Source organism: Vespa velutina, chromosome 4, assembly GCF_912470025.1.
Source record: "Vespa velutina chromosome 4, iVesVel2.1, whole genome shotgun sequence".
NCBI lineage: Eukaryota > Metazoa > Arthropoda > Insecta > Hymenoptera > Vespidae > Vespa > Vespa velutina.
The window spans coordinates 1,439,710-1,464,215 of NC_062191.1; the positions used below are offsets into that span (position 1 = coordinate 1,439,710).

At 27.0% G+C, this 24,506-nt stretch overlaps 9 protein-coding genes across 20 annotated transcripts in view; 6 read left to right on the top strand and 3 right to left on the bottom strand.

Annotated features, from left to right (window-relative positions):
- Positions 1-793: 793 nt before the first annotated feature.
- On the top strand, positions 794-3,980 carry LOC124948723 (vacuolar protein sorting-associated protein 45). The gene is made up of 9 exons (XM_047492762.1): positions 794-903; positions 1,003-1,429; positions 1,667-1,865; positions 1,936-2,085; positions 2,192-2,571; positions 2,650-2,922; positions 3,025-3,189; positions 3,290-3,519; positions 3,603-3,980. Exons 2-9 carry the CDS (start codon positions 1,337-1,339, stop codon positions 3,799-3,801), a joined length of 1,689 nt encoding a protein of 562 aa, XP_047348718.1. The 5' UTR covers positions 794-903; positions 1,003-1,336; the 3' UTR covers positions 3,802-3,980.
- Positions 2,068-6,211, bottom strand: LOC124948727 (metaxin-1). Of its 2 annotated transcripts, none has more exons than XM_047492770.1 (5): positions 5,923-6,211; positions 5,433-5,683; positions 5,076-5,241; positions 4,111-4,497; positions 2,068-4,036 (listed from the first exon to the last, which is right to left on the bottom strand). In XM_047492770.1, the coding sequence occupies exons 1-5, from the start codon at positions 5,932-5,934 to the stop codon at positions 3,965-3,967; spliced, it is 888 nt and encodes a 295-aa protein (XP_047348726.1). In that variant the 5' UTR covers positions 5,935-6,211; the 3' UTR covers positions 2,068-3,964. The 2 variants fall into 2 exon arrangements, with proteins under 2 accessions (XP_047348726.1, XP_047348725.1); XM_047492769.1 differs by having other exon boundaries at positions 5,876-6,211.
- On the top strand, positions 6,011-8,093 carry LOC124948725 (zinc finger HIT domain-containing protein 2). Its single transcript, XM_047492764.1, has 4 exons — positions 6,011-6,534; positions 6,625-6,910; positions 6,978-7,250; positions 7,340-8,093. The coding sequence occupies exons 1-4, from the start codon at positions 6,491-6,493 to the stop codon at positions 7,868-7,870; spliced, it is 1,134 nt and encodes a 377-aa protein (XP_047348720.1). The 5' UTR covers positions 6,011-6,490; the 3' UTR covers positions 7,871-8,093.
- Positions 8,094-8,228: 135 nt separating this feature from the next.
- On the top strand, positions 8,229-9,104 carry LOC124948729. The gene is made up of 3 exons (XM_047492774.1): positions 8,229-8,411; positions 8,535-8,674; positions 8,759-9,104. Exons 1-3 carry the CDS (start codon positions 8,271-8,273, stop codon positions 9,084-9,086), a joined length of 609 nt encoding a protein of 202 aa, XP_047348730.1. The 5' UTR covers positions 8,229-8,270; the 3' UTR covers positions 9,087-9,104.
- A 722-nt stretch (positions 9,105-9,826) lies between these two features.
- Positions 9,827-13,001, top strand: LOC124948722 (proline-rich protein 2). 5 transcript variants are annotated; one of them, XM_047492761.1, is made up of 8 exons: positions 9,827-10,293; positions 10,409-10,485; positions 10,564-10,645; positions 10,774-10,984; positions 11,081-11,881; positions 12,009-12,082; positions 12,328-12,480; positions 12,587-12,966. In XM_047492761.1, exons 1-8 carry the CDS (start codon positions 10,234-10,236, stop codon positions 12,794-12,796), a joined length of 1,668 nt encoding a protein of 555 aa, XP_047348717.1. In that variant the 5' UTR covers positions 9,827-10,233; the 3' UTR covers positions 12,797-12,966. The 5 variants fall into 5 exon arrangements, with proteins under 5 accessions (XP_047348717.1, XP_047348715.1, XP_047348716.1 ...); XM_047492759.1 differs by lacking the exon at positions 12,009-12,082 and having other exon boundaries at positions 9,828-10,293; positions 11,081-11,993; positions 12,587-13,001; XM_047492760.1 differs by having other exon boundaries at positions 9,828-10,293; positions 11,081-12,082; positions 12,587-12,925.
- LOC124948724 (protein O-glucosyltransferase 2-like) lies at positions 10,178-17,949 on the bottom strand. The gene is made up of 7 exons (XM_047492763.1): positions 15,706-17,949; positions 15,240-15,451; positions 14,973-15,184; positions 14,659-14,903; positions 14,183-14,420; positions 13,771-14,070; positions 10,178-13,670 (listed from the first exon to the last, which is right to left on the bottom strand). Exons 1-7 carry the CDS (start codon positions 15,888-15,890, stop codon positions 13,551-13,553), a joined length of 1,512 nt encoding a protein of 503 aa, XP_047348719.1. The 5' UTR covers positions 15,891-17,949; the 3' UTR covers positions 10,178-13,550.
- LOC124948482 (cilia- and flagella-associated protein 65) lies at positions 15,451-21,559 on the top strand. Its single transcript, XM_047492155.1, has 19 exons — positions 15,451-15,612; positions 16,054-16,351; positions 16,458-16,677; positions 16,775-17,040; positions 17,136-17,418; positions 17,479-17,691; positions 17,769-17,973; positions 18,045-18,287; positions 18,357-18,585; positions 18,649-19,005; positions 19,078-19,154; positions 19,239-19,509; positions 19,585-19,827; positions 19,917-20,105; positions 20,188-20,246; positions 20,514-20,766; positions 20,860-21,080; positions 21,144-21,312; positions 21,371-21,559. The coding sequence occupies exons 2-19, from the start codon at positions 16,244-16,246 to the stop codon at positions 21,557-21,559; spliced, it is 3,795 nt and encodes a 1,264-aa protein (XP_047348111.1). The 5' UTR covers positions 15,451-15,612; positions 16,054-16,243.
- Positions 19,536-23,486, bottom strand: LOC124948728 (tRNA (guanine-N(7)-)-methyltransferase). 5 transcript variants are annotated; one of them, XR_007100811.1, is made up of 7 exons: positions 22,878-23,479; positions 22,599-22,741; positions 22,329-22,513; positions 22,098-22,211; positions 21,920-22,021; positions 19,977-21,760; positions 19,536-19,747 (listed from the first exon to the last, which is right to left on the bottom strand). XR_007100811.1 is itself a non-coding variant. In XM_047492772.1 (6 exons), the coding sequence occupies exons 1-6, from the start codon at positions 22,961-22,963 to the stop codon at positions 21,632-21,634; spliced, it is 681 nt and encodes a 226-aa protein (XP_047348728.1). In that variant the 5' UTR covers positions 22,964-23,486; the 3' UTR covers positions 19,536-21,631. The 5 variants fall into 5 exon arrangements, 3 of the variants coding, with proteins under 3 accessions (XP_047348728.1, XP_047348727.1, XP_047348729.1); XR_007100812.1 differs by having other exon boundaries at positions 19,536-19,758; XM_047492772.1 differs by having other exon boundaries at positions 19,536-21,760; positions 22,329-22,435; positions 22,878-23,486.
- Positions 23,232-24,506, top strand: part of LOC124948720 (kinase D-interacting substrate of 220 kDa) — a 21,895-nt gene continuing 20,620 nt past the window's right edge. For all 3 annotated transcript variants that reach the window (XM_047492746.1, XM_047492748.1, XM_047492751.1), the window contains exon 1: positions 23,232-23,434. The gene's annotated coding sequence lies outside the window, so the exon portion shown is untranslated. The remainder of the gene's footprint in view (positions 23,435-24,506) is intronic.

The window sequence follows — 24,506 nt, forward strand, 5'->3', positions numbered from 1 at the left end:
GTTAATTTATATTCATGATAAATTTTATATATATATATATATATCTTTCTTTGTTTAAATTATCTACATCTTTCGTCTATTATTATTTATTTATAGTTTATATTTCAAACACGTTCATTTTTATTCAATTATTTTTATTATTTTTGTTTTTTTATCTTTTTTTCTTTTTTCTTTTTTCCTTTTCTTTTTTATTATTATTCTTACCCTAAGTCGCAATCAATTATGTAAATCGATAAATTTTGACAAATTATATATTAATATTTATTTACATGTGAAAAAATTGCGCAGCACAGTTCTTAGTAAATAAGTAGTTGTGTTTATATTACTTACACGCTTATACGTATATATATATATATGTATATCGATCAGACACTTGTTGCAGATTAAATTGAGAATAAAGAAAATGTTTTCCGATCTATCACGTCATTTTCTTCCTTCTTTCTACGATCTGTTACATCGTTAAAAATTAAATCAATTTTCATTTAATTTATGTGAACGTTATGAAGAATTTCTATTAAATTTTATTATTATATATTGAACAAAATTAATAATTCCATCCTTACAAAATTGTCTTATAGGTGATATAAAGGAGAGTATATATATATATATATATATATATATATATATATATATATATAAATAGTTTCATCCGTTTTATATTAACAAGAATATTTATATCAACTAATAATAAATATTAATTATCACAATTAATTAGGAATAAAACAACAACGCCATCGTTTCATTCCGTATTGTGACATTTTTTATTAACTTATACAAGATCGATTATAATTCGTCAAATTTTTAACCAATCGCATTGTAGCTTTATTAAGTTCTTCTTATCGTAGCGAAGTAATTGTAAATTTCATAAAAACTATTTTAATAATTATTTCTCTATTAAAATAGGTACTTATAAATTGAATATTACTTATCGAATAATAAACTTTTTGTAAAAATTTATTGTCAAATATATATGTAACGTTTGTATTTTCGTTTTACTTGTAGGAATGTATTTTAGGATATTACACTATTTTCTTACTTCTTAACTTTTACTCTACTTTTACTTCTAACCATGTCGTAAAAAGTATGACGTTAAATAATGTATGAATCGATTGGGAATATATTTTCGAAAGCAAAACATTTAGAAACTCGCATTATTTTTGATAAATGTCAAAATACGATGCTAAGAATTAATACATCTATATAACCTAATTTCATAATACTTGAAAGGTGTTAGAAAGGTGCTAACTAAATTAAATGATAAAGGAAGAGTAATCATATGACGAAAGATAAGAAAATAATATTCTACAATTGAAATAGTAAATTAATTGTCGTCAAAATGAGTGTTGTAACAGCTTTAAAGTTTTATATTACAAAAATGACAGATGAAGCAGGACCAAATATGAAGGTTCTTCTAATGGATAAACAAACGGTAAAACAACAATATGTTTTTCAACAAATATTAGCAACTCTCTTTTCATATATCTCATATATATTTTATACATATATATATATATTTTTTTTTTTTCAAGTAGAGATTATTTAATAACCTTTTTAAGATAGTAAGACTGAAATATTTATTTTGACAGCTATCAGTAATATGTAAACATTATATATAAAACTTAAACATTACTTTGATCTTTATATGAAAATGTTTATTTTTTTACAGACAAGTATAGTTAGTTTATTATATAGTCAATCCGAGATGTTAATGAAGGAAGTTTACTTATTTGAAAGAATAGATTCTGGTATCCGTACTGATAGTTTAATGCATTTAAAATGTATTGTTTTCATAAGACCAACCAAGGAAAATATTCAATTACTTTGTAATGAATTAAAATTCCCTAAATATGGTGTTTATTTTATTTGTGAGTAAGAATTATATATATTTTATTAAGTATCATCAAATATTTATATTAATGTAATTTCAATATATAGATTTTAGTAACATTATTGCAAAGGCTGATATCAAACTTCTGGCTGAAAGTGACGAACACGAAGTAGTCAGAGAAGTTCACGAGTATTATGCAGATTATTTAGCAATTAGTCCACATTTATTTTCACTTGGAATTCCTGCATGTTCTAAAGGTATTATAGTATGACAAGCAATTATGTCGCTTTAATATATTGTAATTTAAATAATAATGAATATCAATTTAAAATAAGATTATTATGTGACAAATTTATTTTTAAGGTTTGGTATGGAATCCGGAACATTTGCAAAGAACAGTGCAAGGTATAACGTCAGTTTTATTATCACTTAAGAAATGTCCATTTATTCGTTATCAAAATAGTTCTGAAATGGCAAAAAAGTTAGCAGAGAAAATTCGTGAGGTATTAAGTAAGGAATCAAGTTCTTTTGAATTCAGACAGGAATCTAATCCTGTGTTACTCATTGTCGATAGAAGAGATGATCCAGTTACGCCATTATTAAATCAGTGGACATATCAAGCAATGGTCCATGAATTACTAACAATTAATAATAATCGTGTTAATTTATCTCATGTAAAAGATATATCTAAAGAGTTAAAAGAAGTTGTTCTTAGCGCAGAACATGATGAATTTTATGCCAATGTAAGAAAGTAATTAGAACAATAATTATCGAGAATGTGCGTTACATTCTTTTATTTACAAATATATTCTTTCAAATAGAACTTGTATCTAAATTTTGGAGAAATTGGACAGACAATAAAGGAACTGATGGATGTATTTCAAAGAAAGGCAAAAAATCAACAGAAAGTAGAAAGTATAGAAGATATGAAAAATTTTGTAGAAACGTATCCACTCTTCAAAAAAATGTCTGGAACAGTAACTAAACATGTAACTGTTGTGGGAGAACTTTCTTCCCTTGTTAGTAAACATAATTTGTTGGAAGTATCGGCATTAGAACAAGAACTCAGTTGTCAAAATGATCATTCAGCACAAGTATGTTATTTTTATTGTGAATATTGTATAATCGTATAATATTATATAATTAAATGTATATGAAGTTTTATGGAGGAAAAAAAAATTATTTCATTCTTATAGCTCCAGAGAGTTAAAAAGCTTATTAACGATGAGAAAGTAAGAGAACTCGATGCTGCACGATTAGTCATGCTTTATGCACTTCATTATGAAAATCATGCAAATAATCAGATTTCTGTCTTGTTAGATTTATTGAAGAAAAGGAATATTTCAGAGAAATATGTTAAGGTAATAAATTATTATATAACAAATTAAGCACAAATATTGCAGAACTTCTTTCGTGCATAAGTTGTAAAGTTAATAAATAATTATTTTTTTCATTCTACAGCTTGTTCATAATGTATTAGAATATAGTGGTATTAATAATAGGCAAAATAATTTATTTGACAAAGAATCAGTTGTAAAAATCACAAAAAAACTATTTAAAGAATTGAATGGAGTAGATAATGTATACACGCAACATACGCCACTAATAAACGAGATTATTGAAGATTTAATAAAAGGAAGATTAAATACGCAAACATATCCATTTTTGGGAAACATAGTTATGTCTAAACGGTAATTATAAGAATTTTCTACAGCTATTTAATGCATCTTCAATGATTATAAAGATATCTCTAATTATTTGCTTAACTTCATAGGCCACAAGATATTATTGTGTTTATGATAGGTGGAACAACATATGAAGAAAGTTTAACTATATATAACTTAAACAAACAAAATCCAGGCGTACAAATTATCTTAGGTGGTACTACAATTCATAATTTTGAAAGTTTCATAGAAGAAATACAATGTGCTACTTCTGGAATTTTTCCAAAACATAGATCAAGAAAAAATTAATGGCAAAGTTTATAATTCCATTTATCATGCATTTAAAATGCAAAATAATAGCTTATATTTCCAAAAAAATAAACTGTTTATTATTGTGAAATATAAAACCATATATTTATGACACTGTTATTCAAAATTTTTATTGTTACTATTTGAATACCTTAAATAAATCTTATTCATCAACTTCATCCTCTAATATATATTCTTCAGCTTGACTAATCATTTTATTGTCCTTTATAGGCACCTAAAATATTTTGTTAGTTGGCAATAAACGAATATTAATTAAAAATATAATGTTCCGGAATTTTTATAATTTACCTCCAATTTCCCAGTTAATAAGGCATAACCAATCATAGCTACTGCAGCAAATATACCAGCTAATATTTGATCACGTCGTTTATTTGGAAATTCTGTGTAAGAGTCTTTTCTCATTCTCTTTACGTTATTTTCTGACTTTATTTTCTCATATTGTTGATATTCATCTCTAAAATACTTTTGCGATATATGTGTTACAAAATTGACCAAATTCGTACATGCTTTTAAATGATTTTGCAAAGGAGGATTAACTAAAGGTGTTTTCAATAATGGTGCTAAATAAGAGTATACAACCGCATCCAACATAGTATGAGATTGGCCAAGAAAATACTTAGAATCTCCAAGTCTAGTAGATAATGATGTTAAGCATTTTTGAGCCTCTGAATATACCTAAGGAAATAACGTTTCTATCATATTATATAAATATACAAGCGTATAAATGAAAATAAGGTAGAATCTTTTTTTTTTAAATTACAATTTTAGTAGACTGACATAAAAATATATATATATGTAGCATAAAAAAATATTATATTGTAATATTAATCTCTTTCAAACTCTAATATTTCTCAATCATTTTAATTATCTTGCAATGTAGAATATCAGAGGTGAGCACGTAGCTTACCGGTAACTTAAGAAGTACTCTTATTCTTTCTCTCCCCCTCTCTATTTTTCTTTATCTAATAGATTATGAGGAAATATACTGTCAGTTTTATTCATCTTATTATGGCCCTGCTATGTATTTAACAGAGATAAAAAATATGTCATAAATATATATTTTATTAGAGTTGTATAAAGTCAATCATATTATCAGAGTGGACCAAGAACAAAAGAATTTCAAAAGTTACATAAATAGTCAAGGGGAAATAGGCACAGAAAAAATTTATTCCGTGCCCACCTCCGTGTTAAAATATTTATTTTTGCGCATATATCAAATTTAATATCTTTCCCAAATGATATGTATTAATTACCTTATTTTCTATTACAGACATATTATCCTCAGTAGGATATAACATTTCTATCACAGCTTTTGCTTGATTTTCAAATTTACTTGGATAATAATAATTCAAAGGAAAAGGCACAGCTTTACAATACCAAGGCCTCACTAATTCATTAAGATTTGTTTGATCTAGCCACCTATGAATATATACATATATACATATACATATATATATATATATATATATATATATATATATATATATATATATAATAATAATAATAATAATAATAATAATAATAATACATTACTAGAATAAATTATTATAAAAATTATTTTAGAATTAAATAGATCTCCAGTGAGAAAATAATATAATGAAAATGTATACCATATAAATTGCATTGCAGGATAAAGTTTATCTTTAAGCATAGTATCATAAGCTACAAATTCTGCGTATTCTTTTGAATTATTTGTAGATGTTGAATTGAAATTTGTTTTTTTAAGATACTGTATTATTTCACTAACTTTATCCAAGCTAGTGTATTTTGTTCTTAATACAGGTAATCGACCGTTTGGTGTTTTAAAAGGATTATTTGTTGCTTTTACTTGTAACGGTATCCCATTGAACCTCGCATAGGCCTAAGTGTATACAGTCATATAAAATGAATTATAGAAAATTGAATATAACAATAATATTAAGATTAGATTTAACAAGCATAGGCGTCAGTTTAGGCAAAGACCACAAAAAAATGATATGAATATGAAATTGATATTAATTGCTATGATGTTAAAACATTTCTATTATATGAAATAGATGATATTTATATATACCAAAACTTGCAAACATTCTATGTCAATTGACGCCAAACCCCAATCACCTTTCCACACATCTAATTGCATTTTTTCACTATTATTCATTTCGAAAAATCTCCACGCAAATTTTATTGAGGTTATACATATGTTATCACACACGTGGAGTGATCAATCGTATGTAGAAACTTATACCGGCTTTACGTCAGCGCATCGAATGCGACGTTATTCTACCGTATCTTTTCTTATTGTTAGAAAAATAATTTATCTTATTAAAATATTTTTCAAGATATAAAACCACATTATATATATATATATATAATATATATCTGACGCTCGTTTACTTTTTTTAAACAATAGGTTACGCAAAATAATAACAAACTGAAAGATCTTTTGGCAGTTTTCATTTAAAATATTAAGGCGCGATGGCGCTTTTTTTTACGTTTGTATTAAAGTACATGAATTTCATTCCCTGATTATATCCCCCTATATGAATATAAATAATCATTATTTTGTATGATTTTGTATAATTAAAAGATTACAATATTCGTTATAGTTTTATATTGTAATTATCTTTAAAAGTCCAAAGATTTGATATAATAACATCAAATGATTAAATAAGATAATCAAACAATTATGAATTATCTTGGTGAAAATGACAATGAACAATATTGTAAATTGTAAGTATATATTTAAGGAATTGTTTTTTATTTTTAAATTAATTGAAAAAAAAGATGTATTTTATTATCAATTATCTTTCTTTATTACAGATGCAACAAAAATTCTAAAATTTATACTTGTCCTAAATGTGAGATAGGTTATTGTAGTTTAAGTTGTTATAAATCAGAAAAACATTTAGATTGTACAGAAAGTTTTTACAAGGAGTGCGTTGAAGATGAACTTAGATCTTCTCAATATGATCCTGAAACTAAAAAAAAGATGCTTAGTATTCTTAATAGGATGCATGAACAAAATTTAGAAAATGATACGTTTCTAGATAATGAAGATGAAGAATTAGATTCGGATGAAGAATTAGATTCAGACGATGAAACAAATGTAAGATATAATTTATAAATTGATAGATATATAAAATTTCTATAGATGTTTTTCTTTTTTTTTTTAGTTACCCGATTTAGAGGAAAGAATAAAAGGTATAGATTTGGATAATCCTGATGAAATATGGGCAGTGTTAAGTAATAATGAGAAACAACAATTCAAAGCTTTAGTAAAAAGCGGAGAAGCATCTAAATTGTTGCCACCATGGATACCATGGTGGGTGATTTATAAAAAACCATTGATAGAAAGTTTAGAAACGACTGAAGAAACTAAACAAAACGATAAACATGAAAGAAAATATCCAGCGATAATAGATGTTCAATCATTTAATCAACAAAAGGTAATATTACAATGTATATGTAAATCATTCGACATTGTATTTTTCTTATAATTTTACAATGTAAATATTTTGTTTTTATTAATATACAGGTAGTTTCTTCAGAAATATTATGTTGTACCATCGTTAATGTGATTTATGCTTATACATATATAGCACTTTATTACAATGGTGATTATTTAAACTTCGCGGAAGAAGCTAGTAATAATTTTCTTAGTATCTGTGACACCATGAGGATAAACAAAATATTTGATAATGAATTATCTGCCCTTCAATCTGTTATGCAAAATGTCATGCAAATAGAATATTTACCAAAAGATCATCAGACATTGGAAGACTTTGTTGAGGCTACTATTTCTATAATAAGGAATCCAGAAAAAGTAAAAGATACATTGCATACATGTGCCGCTCTTTCTGAACTTTGGCGATTGTTATCGACTGTGCGAAAAGAAATAAAAATTAATAAGCATAAAACAACGGAAGAACAATTTTCAAAAAAATCTACTCAACATAACGAAGTAAAAAATAGTAATCTTTCAAGAAAAATGTTATTTGCGTGTATGAAGAAATTAGAATTTTATGTGTCATGGATCAAATCTTACGGCAAAAATATATTCACATGAAATGTACAAATTTTTGTAATAAATGAATTAATTGTTATGGAAATCTTATGTGTATGAATATATCAATAAAACGAATAATTTATCAAACAAAAAAATATTTATAAACGTAAATAAATAATAAGCTAGTCTAAGGATAGTATTAAGGGTATAAGAAGATGAAAATATAATTGGAAATATGTGAGAATTTTTTGTGAGTACGTGGGAATCATTTCTTTTGTCAATTTAAAAATAATAATATAAAATAAAAAATATACACGTATTAAAAAATCTTGTCAATATTATACAATTATTCCTTTTTTTCTGGATTATCTAATATCAAACTTTTTTTGAGGCTAGATATTTTTTTTTTTTTTTTTTTTTTTTGGTACATGTTCTAGGCTTGACATTTTCACATTTAAGAATGTCAAGCAAGAAGAATAATAGTGATGGTGAATGTTCAAGTTCTGAGGATGAAATATCTAAAGAGGCTTTAAAAGAAGCAACGGATATAAATTTTTTAAAGCCAATCTTATTCGCTAAACAAACAATTACAAAAGATTCTGTAATTACTAGGAATCTAACCTATTTTACTTCATTGGATTTTACATCATTTAATAATAAATTAAATAATTAATTAATTATTATTAATTTTATTAATTATTATTTATTTTTTTCTTTATTTTAGGAGGAATCTAAAGAAAAGTTTAATAATATAAATGCTAAATCATTGCGACAAAATGTACAGGAAGATGATTTTTGCAATTTTGGAGTATCAACAACATTTAAAGCTTATGTTGCCAAAAAATTAGATGCTTTGTTGGAAAGGTACAGTAATAAAAGAAAGTTTTATATATAAACATTAATAAATGTATTTTATTTTATTTATTTATTTATTTTTTTCTTTCTCAGAACAGTGAAATTGGACAATAAAACGAATTCAAAAAACAACGTTATTAATAAAAATAAAAATGAATTAAATAAGAAATATGGTATAAAACTTTTGAGCTCTTCGATAAATCTATTAACGGATGAAGATTTAGTTGTGGAATTAAAAAATCATAAAAAAAGGAAAAAAACTGTAGATAAAGTAACGGATATATCGCAATTCCAAGAAGCAGCTGTAAATCCAGAATGGATATTATCTAAAGTAGAAACTACATTTTGGGCAGAAAGACATAAAGGATCAGTATATAAATATAAAAAATTAAAAGATGGTACTTTAATAGAACAGAATTAAATTAATTTTTTTTTTCGATCTATTTGTATGAAAAGTATTAACCCCATTTGTATAAAAAGTATTTTATATGAATATGTATACAAAAAGTATACCAATCAATAGACATGTTCATTTTTAATTAGCGCAGGTTTAAGGAGGATTGTATTGATCTAATTAATCGATCATATATTTTTTTTTTTTTTTTTTTTTTTTTTTTTTTTTTTTTGTATAAATCTTTAAAAATATATAACAATAACAATTTCTCATGCTTAATTTCAATCGAATTTATTGAATTATTTTAATTCATTTTACGACGTACAATTGCGTTTGTTTTTGCATTTTAAAATGCAATACGTAAAATCTTGAAATCTCATTGGTTAAAGGGTAACCATTTGTAAATAACAGTTTCTAAAAGTAATCCAATTGTATTTGAATGTTGAAATATGTTCGATTTATCGAATTATATATCGATGACCCGACATACGAGCATAAATTTTTACATACAAATTTAGCAAGAATATAAGACGAAGTATATCAGAGGCGGTAAAAAAAAAAAAAAAAAAGGATTTAGGAATATATTTCTAGGCTCAATTTCAATGGAATTTTAGAATCGATAATCTCTCTCTCTCTCACTCTCTCTCTCCCTCCCTCTCTCTCGCTCCCTGTTTTTTTTCTCTTGTCTTACCAACCTTAAACACGATGTTTTTCATTAATCGTTTCGATTGATTCGACTATAGTAGAGACGACTCGACATAACTCGACGCAACTCGATATGAGAGTCATCGAAATGGAAAGCACCCATTGTATAATTGTATAGGTAATCATTCCGTTTGAGAAATTGCGAGTATATTGCAAAATAACTCGGATCGTATGAAACGTGAATCTCGTAAAAGGTGTTAAATTGAAAAAAAAAATCTCTAGGATTTTACGTATTGCAAGTGTTTTTTTTTTTTTTCTTTTTTCTTGTGAAATCATATAAATATCATATAATATAGGAAAGAGTATATGCCGAAAGAGCATCCACAGATTAGTATAATGATACCGAGAGATATTTAGTATTGTATCATTTATTAATATGTAAACTTACTAAAGAACGCAGAACGAAATAAAAAGAAGTGCGAATATTTTTATTTTCTCGACGATTCAAGGCTAACGCGAAATTTTTAAAATGTCTGTGACCTTTGCTCAACGCGGCAGACCATCTCTAACGCCAGCGCAAATACAAAAAGTAATGCATAATATTTTAATTTATTAAATATTATATTTATCCTATGTAGAAGTTTATGTGTTGTTCAAAAAAAAAAAGGATTCTAATAAAATGTTAATATTTCAATATTTTTTAGATGCTCGATGAAAACAGTCAACTTATACAGACTATTCAAGAATATCAAAGCAAAGGCAAACCACAAGAATGCATACAGTGTGTACATCTTAAATTAATATTTGTATTTAAATGTACAAAAGACATGAATTAGAATTTAAAATGTTTTCTTTTTAGATATCAACAACTGTTGCACCGTAATCTTGTATATTTGGCATCAATTGCAGATGCAAATCAAAATATACAAGCATTACTTCCGGTAAGATATGATGCAATTATATTTGGATTATATTTACATTATTTCAAAAGACTTGTAACATTAAAAAGAAATTTTTTCTTTTCTTTCTTCCTTTTCTTTTTTTTTTTTTTTTTTTTTTTTTTAATAAGCCACCACAAGGAATTCCAAATGGACCACAACATCCGATAATCAGTCCACAAGGGCTCCCAAGTGGTCCTGGAAATTCAGCTGGTCCAGGAGCAGACATGCCTCCTAACACACAACCAACATTACCAATGTCTAATTTTAATCAAGGACAGCCTATGACGCAGGGTGGTTATCGTGGACCTGTAATGCCTGGTCAAGGTCCTGCCATTAACAGTATGTTTTTAAATATTAAATTTTTATCATTATATTTATATCCGTATAAAATTGTTAAATAAGTAGAAAGTATTAATTATATTTTTGTTTATCAAGGACCTACTGCTGCGCCTGGACCTCAACAATATAGAGGTGGCCCTCAATACTCTCAACAACCAACACAGCAAGCATATCCAGCTCAATATGCAAATCAAAATCCAGGATCTAATTATCAAGGACCTCAAGGAGCTGCATATACACCAGGTCAACCAAATCAATATGGACCACCAAATGCTTCTCAGCCACAAGGATATAATACATCTTCACAACCAAATTATGGCCCTCCGACAACAGTAAATAGCTATGGTCCACAACCAGGTTATCCTCCTCCAGGATCAACTCAGCCACCTGCCGGATATGGACCTCCTCCACCAAATCAACAAGGCTATCCTCCTTCTAATACATCTCAACAAAACTTTCAATCTAGTGGTCAACAACAACAAACTGGACAATATGGCAGTCCTAGCCCACAACCAAGCTATCAACAGGCTCCATCACAACCACCACCACAAAATGCATATGGAACTGGTCAACCAGGAACTTATCCTCCACCCTCCTCTCAAGCTTATGCCAATAATGTACCTCCGCAAAATTATCCACCTCCTCCTACATCTAGCACAGCTCAACCCCCACAACCAGGTTCACAGCAAACTTCTGGTCCTCAGTCCAGTTATGGTAATCAATCGAGTCCTGGTCCTGGTCCAACACAATATGGTCCAGCTTCTACATCTCCTCCATTTAGTACTGCAGCAGCAAGTGCAGCCAATACATACGCTCAAAGTAGTCAACCAACTAGTACACCATCTGCTTCCACGCAAACTTATTCGCCAAGCAGTGGACCACCACCTACATCTCAAGGTGGAAATTATGCTCCTATTCCCACGCCTTCTGTTTATCCGGTTCATCAAACGCCTCATCCAAGCTCTCATCCAACACATCCGTCTTCGCATCAATCACCAATCGCCAATACGTATGTTCAAAGTAGTCAACCAACTAGTACACCATCTGCTTCCACACAAACCTATTCACCAAGTAGCGGTCCACCACCAACATCTCAAGGTGGGAACTATGCTCCTGTTGTTCCTACATCTTCCGTTTATCCAGTTCATCAAACACCTCATCCAAGCTCTCATCCAAATCATCCACCCTCGCATCAATCACCTCATCAACCTCCTCATACTCCGCATCAACCTCCTCATCAACCATCTCATCAACCATCTCATCAACCACCTTCCCATCAACCTTCTCATCAACCTCCTCCGCAATCTCAACAACAATCTCAAAATCCTCCTCAATCCCAACAGCAACAGTCCCCAAGTCCTGCTTCAAGCGGATTTCAACCATCATCAGGTCCGCCCCAGGGTCCAGCACCACCACCGGGACCGCAGCCACAACCAGGTTACGGACCTGCGACAACGCAAACGTATGTTCCACCAACTCCTGGCGGGCAACCACAAGTAATTATAATTTAATAAATAATTTATAATATAAGTGTTCTATCATACATTTTCTTGTTCGTTTTATTATATAAAAATAAATAATATATTAAATAACATATTATAGGTTTATACTCCACATCCACCACAGGGAGGTCAACATTATGGACATCCCCAATATCCTCCACAAAGCTACCCACCTCCACCAACAGGACAAGGCTATCCACAATACCCACCACGACCTCCAGGTGGACACATGCCTCCTCCACCCGGACCACAAGGACCACCACCACCTAATCAGTATGGAGGATATGGTTATCAACCCCCTCCTCAATAGAATAAACTATTGCAAATTAATCTATAGTTTAAAAAAATATAAGTGTTTTACTCTCTGAGAAATATTTCTTGTAAAATTTTATTTTTACTGGAACAATTCTACTATAGTAACTATTGTTGAATGGAAATATTAATCTAATTATTCGATATAATATTAAGAATTTCTTTTGTTTCTTTTTTGGGGTTTTTTTTTTGTTTTTTTTTTTTTTTTTTTTTTTTTTTTTTAATATGTTTCATAGATTAAATGATAATGACATTAAGGAAATCGATAGAATATAGAATTTTTCGTTAATATCGCGAGATATGTTTTATGTTATTGTCTTATTTCTCTACATTATGTTATGTAAGAATAAGTTCTATTAAGATGTATTTTAGCTTTTGTACTTGTCACCATTTCATTAAACATTTCAATTTATGAGTTAATAATGATATTATTTTGTTATTAGAATGAAAATGATAATGTTTCTTTCAAGGATGTATGTAAACTTGACTAAAGCTTTTGTTATTCTATTATAAAAAGAATACTTTTTGAAGGGATCTGGATATAGAAACATATATTCCTCTTTCTACTTCTAAATTACAAAGGAGATGATAATGTAATTTATAAGAGCACATAGTTTATCATGGAATAATGTAATATAGTAAAAATAGTGTTTATAAAAATAACAAAATAAAAGAAATATATTTAGTGTCTTAAACTTAATAATCAAAAAATGTGAAGTTAATAGTTAAAGATTTAATCCATTGATTAACAATTAAAGTTCATCCTTTAAATTTACATCATCAAAATTACATTTACAGGAATGCTGTGGTTGTAAAACTTCCTCCATATTATCTAATATCTTGATCTTATTAGTAAGACGTTTACTCCATTCCTAAAATAAAATGATAAAAAAAAGTATGATATTTTATGATAGATAAAAATATATTAGAAAATATAGTAAATAATTTGAATAAATGATTCTTGATCCGTACTTGGAGAAGCACGCTGTAGTAACAAAAAATATGCTGCGGTAACAGATTATCTCTTATGAATTGTCTAGAAGTTTTTGAAATGTTTAAAGCAATCTTATCATTTTCTTTGGCCCATTTAATTTTCTCAACTAAATCTGATAAATCCCTTTTTACTAGTACATAATGTGTTTCAGGTATTAAATCATTATAAAAAAATTCATAATACTTAGATTTTTGTTTCAGTACTAAAGAATCTCCTGCTAATAAATATGGAAATCTGTATGCTGCCACTGTACCATCGATGTTCAACTGATACTTGTGCTATAGAAACATTAAAATTATAGATAATAAACATATTAATATTTTTCTTTTTATACATAAAATTTTTGTTAAGAAAATCGATTCTTTATGTTAGATTCATACATATGTTTACCTTAAAAAATTGAAAAAATGAAATATGACTTTGTGCAGGACCATATTTCTCTATCTCATTCTTAAAAAAAAAGAAATTGGTAAGCGATGCATTGAATAAGTCTGGATGTTTCCTGGAAATGTCTATGAGATCAAGACGTTCTCTACAGGCATCACGACCACGCCAGAATAATTTTTCTATTTTTTTTTCCCATGGGGTATCTGTATTACCTTGTACAGATAACATATCTAGCATTACTCTTGTTTTTTTTTATTTTTTTTTATTTTTTTTTTTTTTTTTAGTAATGCATTCATATTACATAAAAAAGAATTTAATTAAATTATTAACGTTTGTAACTTGTACTATGTAGTATATAGGGCAATAAAGTTATTCTTTTTCTTTTTCAAAGATCAATTGAACGTAAATAGAATTAGATATAATAAATCGAATCGGAAATAAAGTGAAACAATATTGATTAATTATTAATTCATTTTTACCTTCCCATAGCTTCTAAAGATGATTCTGTAATATCATATGTTGGCATAACAATATCTTTTGTATCGATAGATCCACACCATGAAAAAATAGGATAATTCACTTCTTCTTTTGGTACAAGCGGCCAATCTCCCAAATTAACAAAAAATTCTACATCTGGAAGGATTACTTTGCGTGCAAGAGAAAGCAATATTGCATCCATAAATATTTTAAATCCTACATGTTGTCCATAGCATTTTCTATAAATCTAATATTATTGAATTAAGGATAAATCAGAAAGCAAAAAAAATATTTGGAAATAATAGAAAATGCTTACTCTATTATTTTTTATAATATAATGACAAAGACTAACACTGTTAGGTTTGTCATACTTTTTAATCAAAGTATTACGTATTTTATTGAAATCAACACTTGCGAAAGGAGTAAGATCAGAAGTAATTTGTGCATAATTATTAGGGCATTCATAATTATTTAACCAATCGTTGAAGTTAGTATTTGGACAATAGCATTCTTCCTCGTATACAGGACCTAGAAAAATCTTCAATGATTTTTATGAAAATTTTTTAATATTATATGAACCTACCTATAATCTTTAATGGAAGAATTTGTAAATCTTGTCCGTTTACTTTTATATACAAAATCACATTCAAACAAGTGTTATGAAGTTTATAACGTATAATAAAACTACCATCTTTACAATCAAGTACTTGTGTCCATATATGACACGATTGTTTGCTCCAGGTTTGGCCTTTTATTACAGCAGTAACAATTCCTGCACCAGGTGAAACAGTTAAGCTGCAGCATATGTCATTAACTGTTTTATAAATCAATTTATTATAATTAATTAAATTTGTTAAAAATCGAAAAATTCTGCAAGTTAGATTGTTAAAACTAAAATTTAATGTCTCGTATACATGCTCATAAATTTACAATAATTCAATATAAAAAAAGAAACGGTTATTATTTTTATTTTTATTTTTATTTATTTTTTAATTAATATAATTTAATAAACACATTAACAAATGATATAAACAAAAATATTTACTAACTTTTGTCCTTGTGTATCTACAAGCTGTAAAAAAAAATATCTTGCTCGCATCGTAATTTTATCAGGCTTCAAGCCGGGACCCCAAATTATTGTTTTCGTAGGATTTATTTTAATTTTTGATGATAATACGGTATAATCCATTTTTTCAAAAATAATTAATAAAAATATATATGCTAAAAATTTCATTGTTATCGATAACTAATTCTAAAATTTATCACGTATATGTATATGTATGTATATATATATATATATATAATAATTGAAAAATTTTTTAAATTAAATACACACACACAAATTTCTTGTTAGGAATTACTAATCAATTTTTTGACATTTTTTCGCGCTACAAAAGTCGCTAATTATGGCACGTGACTATAATACTAGAACTTTAGTTATCTACAAATGTAGATGGCGTTGTATGTAAAAATAAATGGAGCGAATTTTCATGGATTTCAAATAAGTCAAACAATTATTTTCGTACAAGTTTAATAAAGAAGAATAATTTATTAATTTAAATAAATAAATTAAAAAAAAAAAAGACAATGTCACAGTACTATTGTGATACAAAAGATATCAAAATAATTGATTTCGGTGAAGTTGAAATGGGTAGAACGATTATTAAATCAATTAAGATAATGAATGAAAGTTGCGTTAGTAGAATTTATTATTTTTAATTTCTAATCACATTTCTATTCAATTCATTGTATTCATGGCTTTCATAATTGAAGTAACAGTCAAAATTTATATTTACTTCAGAAAGAACAATTTTATGAAGCACAAAGGGATCCTGTAACAAATCCTATAGATCATGTTTTTAATTTGAAGTCGTATACCTGGACTTTACTACCTGAACAATCTTTCTCCTGTGAAGTACAATATCGACCAGTTGTACCATGTTCTAAAAATGTGGATTATTTTATTATTACTGGTACCGTTTCTACATATATAAAAATTATTGCTTGTGGAACTTGTATTGGTAAATGTTAAATAACTAGTTATGATTATTTTTTTTCTTTTTTGTATGTTATGTATAGTACTAGTTTTAATTCAACATTTATATTTATTTATTTTAGGTCCTAAAATTTCATCATCAGCAAATAAAATTATATTAAAATGTTCAAAAAAATATACGCAAGTGAAAAAACAAATAAAACTTTCAAATCATTCAAAAGTAAAAGCGACATTTGCATTTGATATCGATATAGAACAAAGACACTTTAAATTAGATATCAGACAAGGTATACTTAATCCTGATGATTATAAATATATAACAATAACTTTTATACCAACTGAAGAAGGAATTTATGTATATCATTTACCATGTTTAATATTGTATCAGGTAAATTAATTGATCATAATGTTATCTAATTTTATTTTAATACTAACAATAATACAAATATTTATACATATATATGTATATGTATATACATATAGAGTCCTATTATTATAAAATTATTTGGATTTTGTACATCGATTCATCAGCAATCTGAGATTAACTTAGATTCAGACAAATTTAGTTCGCAAGAACAAAATGGTTTTGAAGAATATATGAGTGATAGTATTAATATAAAGAAAGGAAATTTAGAACTAATATCTTTATCAAAAAATTATTTTGACTGTAGTCAGGTCGATACAAAAAATAAAATAAATAGAACTCACCAAACTGTTTGTTTTACAAATCATAATAAAACGAATTTATTACTCAAGTGGGATCAAGGTAATTCTATTTAATAATAATAAATAATTTTAATAGTAATATAAAATGAAAATATTTTAGATGTTACTGGAGTCTTTAAAATAGAGCCACGCATTGCAAAAATATGTCCAAACCATTCTGCTCTGTTTGAAATCATTTTTCAACCTAATGAAGAAAACAATTTATATACAAAGCAATTCATTGGATATTTTTTTGATAAAGATCCAAGGGATGAAGGAAAAGAAGAAAACAAAATTTTTGTAATTCCTTCCTTTACATGCATACGAGTAATAGGTGAAATCTATTTATAAAAAATAATTTCTTCTGATTATCTACAAAAAATATGTAAAGATGATTTATCATGTTTACAGGGCATTCCTTTCCTACTAATTCTGCAGGATGGATTCCTCAGTATGAATTACCATCAATGATTGTACTACCACCATGTATTCCATCACTATCAGTATATACTACATTTGTAATTAAGAAATTTGGCCATTTGCCTTTAATGTTTCACTTTTTGCCTCCAGCAGATAGCCATTTTGTTGTCAAACCTATGTTAGGAATTATTTATGGGTAAAATTTTAAGATGATAATAACAATTTAATATTAAGATTATAAGATAAAATAATTTTTTAATATTTTAGAGATTATCAGATAGTGGTAGTTCAAATGTGTCCTAAAATGATGGGAGAACATTTATATATGGAACAATGGGCCATATGTTTTAATGGAAATCTAAAGAACAAAGATTATATTAGTTTTAAAGGATATACAGAATATGCAAATATTAGTTTTAATAATAATCCAATAACATTTGTTACAACACATCTAGATACACAGCAAAAAGAACAAATACTTATAAGAAACCTTACTCGTCACATTATTATGTAATATGTTAATGAACTCAATCAGTGTAAATGAATAATTTGTTTTTTATAACAATAAACAATTTGTAGGTATGAATTTTTGAATGTACCATCACAATTGATTATTCCACATTTGAAGGGCCAGATCTATGCTAATGATATTCATTCTTATGAATGGGTGTTTCATCCTACCGAATGTGGTGAATATAATTTTGATATTAAATGTATTCTGACGATCATACAAAATGATTTACCTGTTGGAGCAGAAATTAGCATAATTTTGCACGTTACTGGAAAATGTGAAGCTGGTTTACTTGTGGTAATTCACGTATCATATATTTGTTTTAATAATTTAACTTATTAATATGTTTTAAATTGACAGGCAATACCTAATAAATTGAATTTTGATGTACAACTATATGGAAATACAAAAACTAAGAGTTTTTATCTTTATAACTTCAGTTCTGTCAATATACCTTTCAAAATAATATGTTGCCATAAATCTTGGCCAATAGGATGTATAGAACGTGATGTTAAAATATATCCACTTTCTGAGACTGTTCTTCCAAGAGAGTCAAAAAAAATCGTTGTATCTCTTACACCATACACTTCAGGGTTTTATGAAATAGTGATTAAATATATAGTAAGAATAAATTCTTCGACGGATAATATAAGTTATATACAATTACCTCGAAAAATATGCAATGTTTATTGTATGTGTGAATTGCCCACTTTAAAAGTAAATATGCAATACTTTGAAATTTTTCATTTTGAGATTTGATTTAAGAATAATTTTAATTTCACACGATAGATCGAAGATGTACACTTTTATGGAACATACTCATCAATATCTAAAATTAATTTATGGAAAATAATAGAAGTAAATAGGTATGTTTCATTAAGTTTATAATATTAATATTTAGACATTGTAAAAAGAAGAGACTTTATGTTATATTAAGTTCCTTTATATAGATTGAATATTACTTTGAAAAATATATTGCCATATGAAAAAGAAACACAATATATATTTTTCCCGCCAATGTTATTACATGAAAATCCTATACGTATAAAATTATATATATCTAATCCAACATCAGTGAATACTACATGGAATATTAAAAGAATACAATTATGCTTTTGTAAAAGAATAAATAAATCGCGAGGTCTCTCATTCCGATATATGGAATTTGATTGTGTTCATAGGAAAGTATGTTCTATTTATCCACAATCAGGATTAGTAAAGGTAAACAAAATGATCAACTACACATGTTCCATATAAATTAATATAATTCAATTTTTCTCTCTTTCTCTCTCCCTCTCTCTCTCTCTCTCTCTATTTCTCTCGAAGCCAAAAGAAATAATTACAATTAATATAGAATTACGTTATTTATTATTGGGAAAAACTCAAGTAAAATGGGATTTAAATATTGGCCATGAACGCCATATTTTTTTATATATGCAAGTAGAAGCTTTATCTGGATCTGAAAAAGAACTATATTTACTTTATCCACAAGTTGTAGAATTGGACACTTATTTTGCCAATAAGAAAGCACAACATCAAGTTAATTATTAAGAGATTTTCTAAATATTATTTTACTCTCTTATATATATATATATATATATATATTTCTGATTAATATTGACTTTTAGATATATTGGATTTATAATTATACAAATAATTATTTACCATATACTGTGGATATTACTGACCTACATAAAATAAATCAAATCTATCATTCAGAAATATTTGCATGTCTAAATCCAGATGGTATTGCAGAGCCACAATCTCTTACACCTCTTATTTTGAAATATCATCTTAAACAATTTACAGCAATTGAGGTATCAAAATATGACCTTCTTCAATATTGTTTTTTTTTTTTTTGAGGTATATTACTTTTAAATAAATATAAAATTCATTCAGGCATATCTTCCTATTACTTTCGGCGATAAAAAAACAAAATTATTTATAAATAGCCAACCGTCTATTATATATCCACCTAAAGTGATAAAAGAAATTCTACCTAATTTTGATGATGATGAAATTAATGAATTATCAATATATTTTTCGGTCGATTATATATACTTATGCACAAGTATACATAGCCGTGTTGTTAAAATATTTGTGATGTATAACGCTACAAAGCATGATAGATTTTCCTATACATGGGAAAAGTTTGTAATTACGTTAAATCTTCAAATTCATATTATAATAAATATTCATTAAATAAGTCATCTTTTTTATTATAGTAATAATGTATCAGAATTATGGAATATAGAAGTACATCCCAAAAAAGGTGTTATACAGCCTAGAAAACATCAAAGTTTTCGTGTAATAATTAATACAAAAAGTTTAACTTGTCAAGTAAATATTAGCGTAATTTGTGAATTTATTAATATTAGTCAAAGACGAATTTTTCAAAGGAGTATTTATAAATATAATGAGATATGTAAACAACTGGAGTCAGAATTTATTTTTACAGAAAAAGGTGAACACTTTCCAGTAAGGATTTGAAATAATAGATGTAATAATTATTTGTCAAATATTTAAAAGCATATAATAAATATTTAATAAATGATATCTCTTTTATTTTAGCAGTTACCATCAAAACCAGAAGGAAAGCCTGATATATTTTGCAAAGCATTGTCCATACAATGTAATATATACAGTCCAGAAGATATTCTTTTAAGAACCAAATTAATGGAAGAATTAAAAATGGCTCCAACGGATGAACTTCAGATAGAAGACAATATAAAATCTTCTAATAATTATGGACATACTAAAATGATATTGTTCATTTTAGAAGGAATGATATGGTAATATTTGTGATAATATTATAAATTCTATCTAATAATTAAAAGATCTATATATTTTTCTAGGGATATTCTTAATAGTAGAACATTTAAACATACAATTCAAGAATATGCACTTAATGGGCCACACTTGTATTATTCTCAATTTTTTACAAATCCATTAGAAAGTGAAAAATTAATAATGAAATCATATATAGCACCACCAAAAAAGTTAATTGCAACAATATTAGAAAAGGTGAGATAATATTATTCGAAGTTTTTCATATATTAATTTTATTTCGCAATATTTTTAGATGCTATTTTTTATAATACACGAAGAATTTCATTTGGAAACTGAACATTTATGTATACAAAAAGATATCAGGCACTTAAACGATACAAAACTAATACCCGTATTACAAGCAAATGATAAAGTTGAAGATGACTTTCATGATATCTTAAAAAATCGTCTCAAACAATTTAGAGTTTCTTTTATGGATTAATTTTTATCAATTATTTAGATCTCAATATAAAAAAATGATATTTATTTTAGCAGATACATAGTGTATCGTACGTTAGCTTTTTATAACATTTGGATCGGCAATTCTTTTAAATATAGCTAAAAATTTATCTCCTCTATTTCTTGTTACTTTTTGGCCTTCTTCCGTACTTTCATAAAGTTTCTCAACTATAGGATCTTTAGCCTTTAATATAACAGAATATTTTTAATTATTGAAATATATTAAATTATATTAAATTATTATGAAATATGGAAATCTTAAATGAATGTAAAGTTATAAAAAAAGTATATAAAAAAATTCAATTAAAATAAAGAATAAAATTATTCATTGAGAAACTCTTACCCATTCTTCTTTAGGTATACTTTCAAATAATGGATGTTCTTCAAAATGATGTACCATCCATTCATGTAAATCCTTTACATCAGTTACTGTATATATGATAGCCTTTAAATTCATATTTATTTTGAATTATTATTATTAGAAAGAAATATAAATTAGAAATAAAATAACAAATATTTACATCTTCTGCAAGGACATATGCATATTCAGCTAGAAGGGTTTTATTTATTATCCTCCATTTATGTTTTGATCTTTTAAAGTGTGGGTCTGGATATAGAAAAAACATCTTCTTTAGCTATATAAATTGTAAAGATTGATTTAGCTATAGAGCTATAAATTATAAAAGTTAATGAAGAATTGAAGTATCATTATTTCTTCAATAAAGAATTATTTGTCAATTAAATCCTCATACCTGTCCTTTATGAAAGTAATTGGGTAAATATTTCATAGCATTGGTCCTTAAGCAAGCTATATTTTCATATTGTCCTGGATTTTGAGATCGCAATGCACTTATGCGATCTGTTACATAATCTGATACTTTAACTCTGATTTCCATACCAAGTATTAAATTATTAGGGAACATTGGCGATAAAGTAACTATTTTACAAATATATTATTTTTCTTTTTTTTTTCCCCATCTTCAATTTTTAATAAATTAATATAGAAATATAGTAAAACTTACCAAGGAGACCTCCATAACCGCAACCAATATCAGCAAATTCTACATGCCTTTGAATAATATCCCTGTTTCTTTCATCGTCTTCATCGTTAGAAAAGTATCGAGGAAAAAATGTGCTCCAATTCATTAAATCTGGTTTTATAGGACTGTTTCATACGTTTCAAAGAAAAGAACAAAAAAAAAAAAAAAAAAAAAGAAAGAAGGAAGAATGATTTAAAATAATCAACAATTAATTGACAAATAATTTAACAAAATCAACATTCTATTAAAGTGATTCCTTACTATTCTATGCAATGATCCGCGATAGGATTGGAATGAGCACGTTGTCTATAATATTTCTTTTGTGGTAATGAGACTGACGTTGACATATTGAATATTGTTATATGTATCAATTGTTACTTTTTAAAGGTTTGAAATGGTATTATTTACATACCACGAATACTTCTTTAGAGAATATAATAAGAAAAGAAAATATTAGAAGAAAAATTATACGCAATTGTAACATACGAATAGCTTGACGTCCATGATCATAAAGAGATTCGCGCGATATATTATATTATGAAAGTAGACACGTGCGGCAGAGAGTTTAGGAAGGAAAAATCAGCTGATAGAAGATGCGAAGCGCCTCCTGGTGAATGACGCTTTGTTCGTTTCATTGCAACGAACGGAAGTAGAAGAGCGTGCCAGTTTGTCGTGTAATACATTGTAAACGTTGGTTTTGTTTTTCCTTGTGCGCGCCAAATGTGATTGTTTCGATGAAAGAAAACTGTCCTCGTGTAATGTTCGTTAACGTTCGGTGCTATTAAGAAGAAAGAATTAAAACCGTGTCTTATTTTCAGGTGAGGTTAGAATTTGTTAATAGCAAAAAAAAAACATCCTGCGTGATGGGGACGTACCCAACTCTTGATATAGAGAGACAGGCAGCTTGATCGATAAAGTTATATTGTAAGGATTCTGTCATTAAACATGTTCATTTCCTTATTCTTTCAATATTTTAAAATACACGAATGTTAAAATGTTAACTGAACGTATATCGAAATACTTATTAATTCTCTTTTGTATTCCTCGAAAGAAATTTATAAAAGGCAGAATGCAACAAAAGATTTGCAATTCCTTTGTTACCGACGGTTTTTTTGCAAGCGTGCATTTTTACAGGGTTCATTGTCACGCTTGCGCCTTCTATCTATGTATTCCGATTTGAAAAAAAATATACCACCCAAAGGGAGTCTTATTATCACAACTTGACAAGTATACAAAAGAAAAAAAAAATATATATATATATATAGAGAGAGAGAGAGAGAGATAGAAAGACTTCTTAAGATACGTCTTTTCTTTACGAAATTCTTTTTTATACCTTTAACAAATGCTCAACAATAAAATGTATTTTATTGTTTATTAATCATATATACACGAGAAATGGATAATTTTTTAGAAATATTATCGTTCGTTAGGTTACTTCAATCGCGTGTAAACGCGCCAATGAAAGGTTACTTTTAAAAACATATTTTGTATAGACGAAAAAACTTTTCTTTCTTTCAATGGAATTGTTCTTGTTATTTTATTATTATTATTATTATTATTATTATTATTATTATTATTATTATTATTAGGGGAACCGGAAAGTAATGTCGCTTTCTCAAATTCGATAAATCGAATAAATCGAAGTATACAATGAGCTAACAAATGACAATCAAATATCGACATGCGCAGAAACGACATTACTTTCCGGTCCACCTAATATTTTTTTTTTATTATCTATAAGAAAAAAAAAAAAAAAAAGAACATTTCATCGTTCAATCAATTTTATTTCCAGAAGTATTTTAATAACCTTTTTTTTTGTTCTTTTTATTATTATTACGAATGACAACATTAATAACGAAATCGCGAAGCGTAAACGAATGAACAATCGTC

What these genes read in the sequence shown, in the direction of transcription:
- LOC124948723 (XM_047492762.1), top strand. Translation starts at nt 1,337, where the DNA reads ATGAGTGTTGTAACAGCTTTAAAGTTTTATATTACAAAAATGACAGAT. An exon ending in AATTCCTGCATGTTCTAAAG is followed by an intron (nt 2,086 to 2,191) that starts GTATTATAGTAT and finishes TTTATTTTTAAG; the next exon opens with GTTTGGTATGGAATCCGGAA. An exon ending in ATGATGAATTTTATGCCAAT is followed by an intron (nt 2,572 to 2,649) that starts GTAAGAAAGTAA and finishes TCTTTCAAATAG; the next exon opens with AACTTGTATCTAAATTTTGG.
- LOC124948727 (XM_047492769.1), bottom strand. Translation starts at nt 5,962, where the DNA reads ATGAATAATAGTGAAAAAATGCAATTAGATGTGTGGAAAGGTGATTGG. An exon ending in CCTGCAATGCAATTTATATG is followed by an intron (nt 5,242 to 5,432) that starts GTATACATTTTC and finishes ATATATTCATAG; the next exon opens with GTGGCTAGATCAAACAAATC. An exon ending in TGTCTGTAATAGAAAATAAG is followed by an intron (nt 4,498 to 5,075) that starts GTAATTAATACA and finishes TTATTTCCTTAG; the next exon opens with GTATATTCAGAGGCTCAAAA.
- LOC124948725 (XM_047492764.1), top strand. Translation starts at nt 6,491, where the DNA reads ATGAATTATCTTGGTGAAAATGACAATGAACAATATTGTAAATT. An exon ending in AATGAACAATATTGTAAATT is followed by an intron (nt 6,535 to 6,624) that starts GTAAGTATATAT and finishes TCTTTATTACAG; the next exon opens with ATGCAACAAAAATTCTAAAA. An exon ending in ATTCAGACGATGAAACAAAT is followed by an intron (nt 6,911 to 6,977) that starts GTAAGATATAAT and finishes TTTTTTTTTTAG; the next exon opens with TTACCCGATTTAGAGGAAAG.
- LOC124948729 (XM_047492774.1), top strand. Translation starts at nt 8,271, where the DNA reads ATGTCAAGCAAGAAGAATAATAGTGATGGTGAATGTTCAAGTTCTGAG. An exon ending in AAACAATTACAAAAGATTCT is followed by an intron (nt 8,412 to 8,534) that starts GTAATTACTAGG and finishes TCTTTATTTTAG; the next exon opens with GAGGAATCTAAAGAAAAGTT. An exon ending in TTAGATGCTTTGTTGGAAAG is followed by an intron (nt 8,675 to 8,758) that starts GTACAGTAATAA and finishes TTTCTTTCTCAG; the next exon opens with AACAGTGAAATTGGACAATA.
- LOC124948722 (XM_047492756.1), top strand. Translation starts at nt 10,234, where the DNA reads ATGTCTGTGACCTTTGCTCAACGCGGCAGACCATCTCTAACGCCAGCG. An exon ending in ATATACAAGCATTACTTCCG is followed by an intron (nt 10,646 to 10,773) that starts GTAAGATATGAT and finishes TTTTTTAATAAG; the next exon opens with CCACCACAAGGAATTCCAAA. An exon ending in TCAAGGTCCTGCCATTAACA is followed by an intron (nt 10,985 to 11,080) that starts GTATGTTTTTAA and finishes TTGTTTATCAAG; the next exon opens with GACCTACTGCTGCGCCTGGA.
- LOC124948724 (XM_047492763.1), bottom strand. Translation starts at nt 15,890, where the DNA reads ATGAAATTTTTAGCATATATATTTTTATTAATTATTTTTGAAAAAATG. An exon ending in TCTTCCATTAAAGATTATAG is followed by an intron (nt 15,185 to 15,239) that starts GTAGGTTCATAT and finishes AGATTTTTCTAG; the next exon opens with GTCCTGTATACGAGGAAGAA. An exon ending in TCTTTAGAAGCTATGGGAAG is followed by an intron (nt 14,421 to 14,658) that starts GTAAAAATGAAT and finishes AAAAAAAACAAG; the next exon opens with AGTAATGCTAGATATGTTAT.
- LOC124948482 (XM_047492155.1), top strand. Translation starts at nt 16,244, where the DNA reads ATGTCACAGTACTATTGTGATACAAAAGATATCAAAATAATTGATTTC. An exon ending in AGATAATGAATGAAAGTTGC is followed by an intron (nt 16,352 to 16,457) that starts GTTAGTAGAATT and finishes TATTTACTTCAG; the next exon opens with AAAGAACAATTTTATGAAGC. An exon ending in AAAATAATAGAAGTAAATAG is followed by an intron (nt 19,155 to 19,238) that starts GTATGTTTCATT and finishes TCCTTTATATAG; the next exon opens with ATTGAATATTACTTTGAAAA.
- LOC124948728 (XM_047492771.1), bottom strand. Translation starts at nt 22,963, where the DNA reads ATGTCAACGTCAGTCTCATTACCACAAAAGAAATATTATAGACAACGT. An exon ending in GCGGATCATTGCATAGAATA is followed by an intron (nt 22,742 to 22,877) that starts GTAAGGAATCAC and finishes CGTATGAAACAG; the next exon opens with TCCTATAAAACCAGATTTAA. An exon ending in CATATGTCCTTGCAGAAGAT is followed by an intron (nt 22,022 to 22,097) that starts GTAAATATTTGT and finishes ATGAATTTAAAG; the next exon opens with GCTATCATATATACAGTAAC.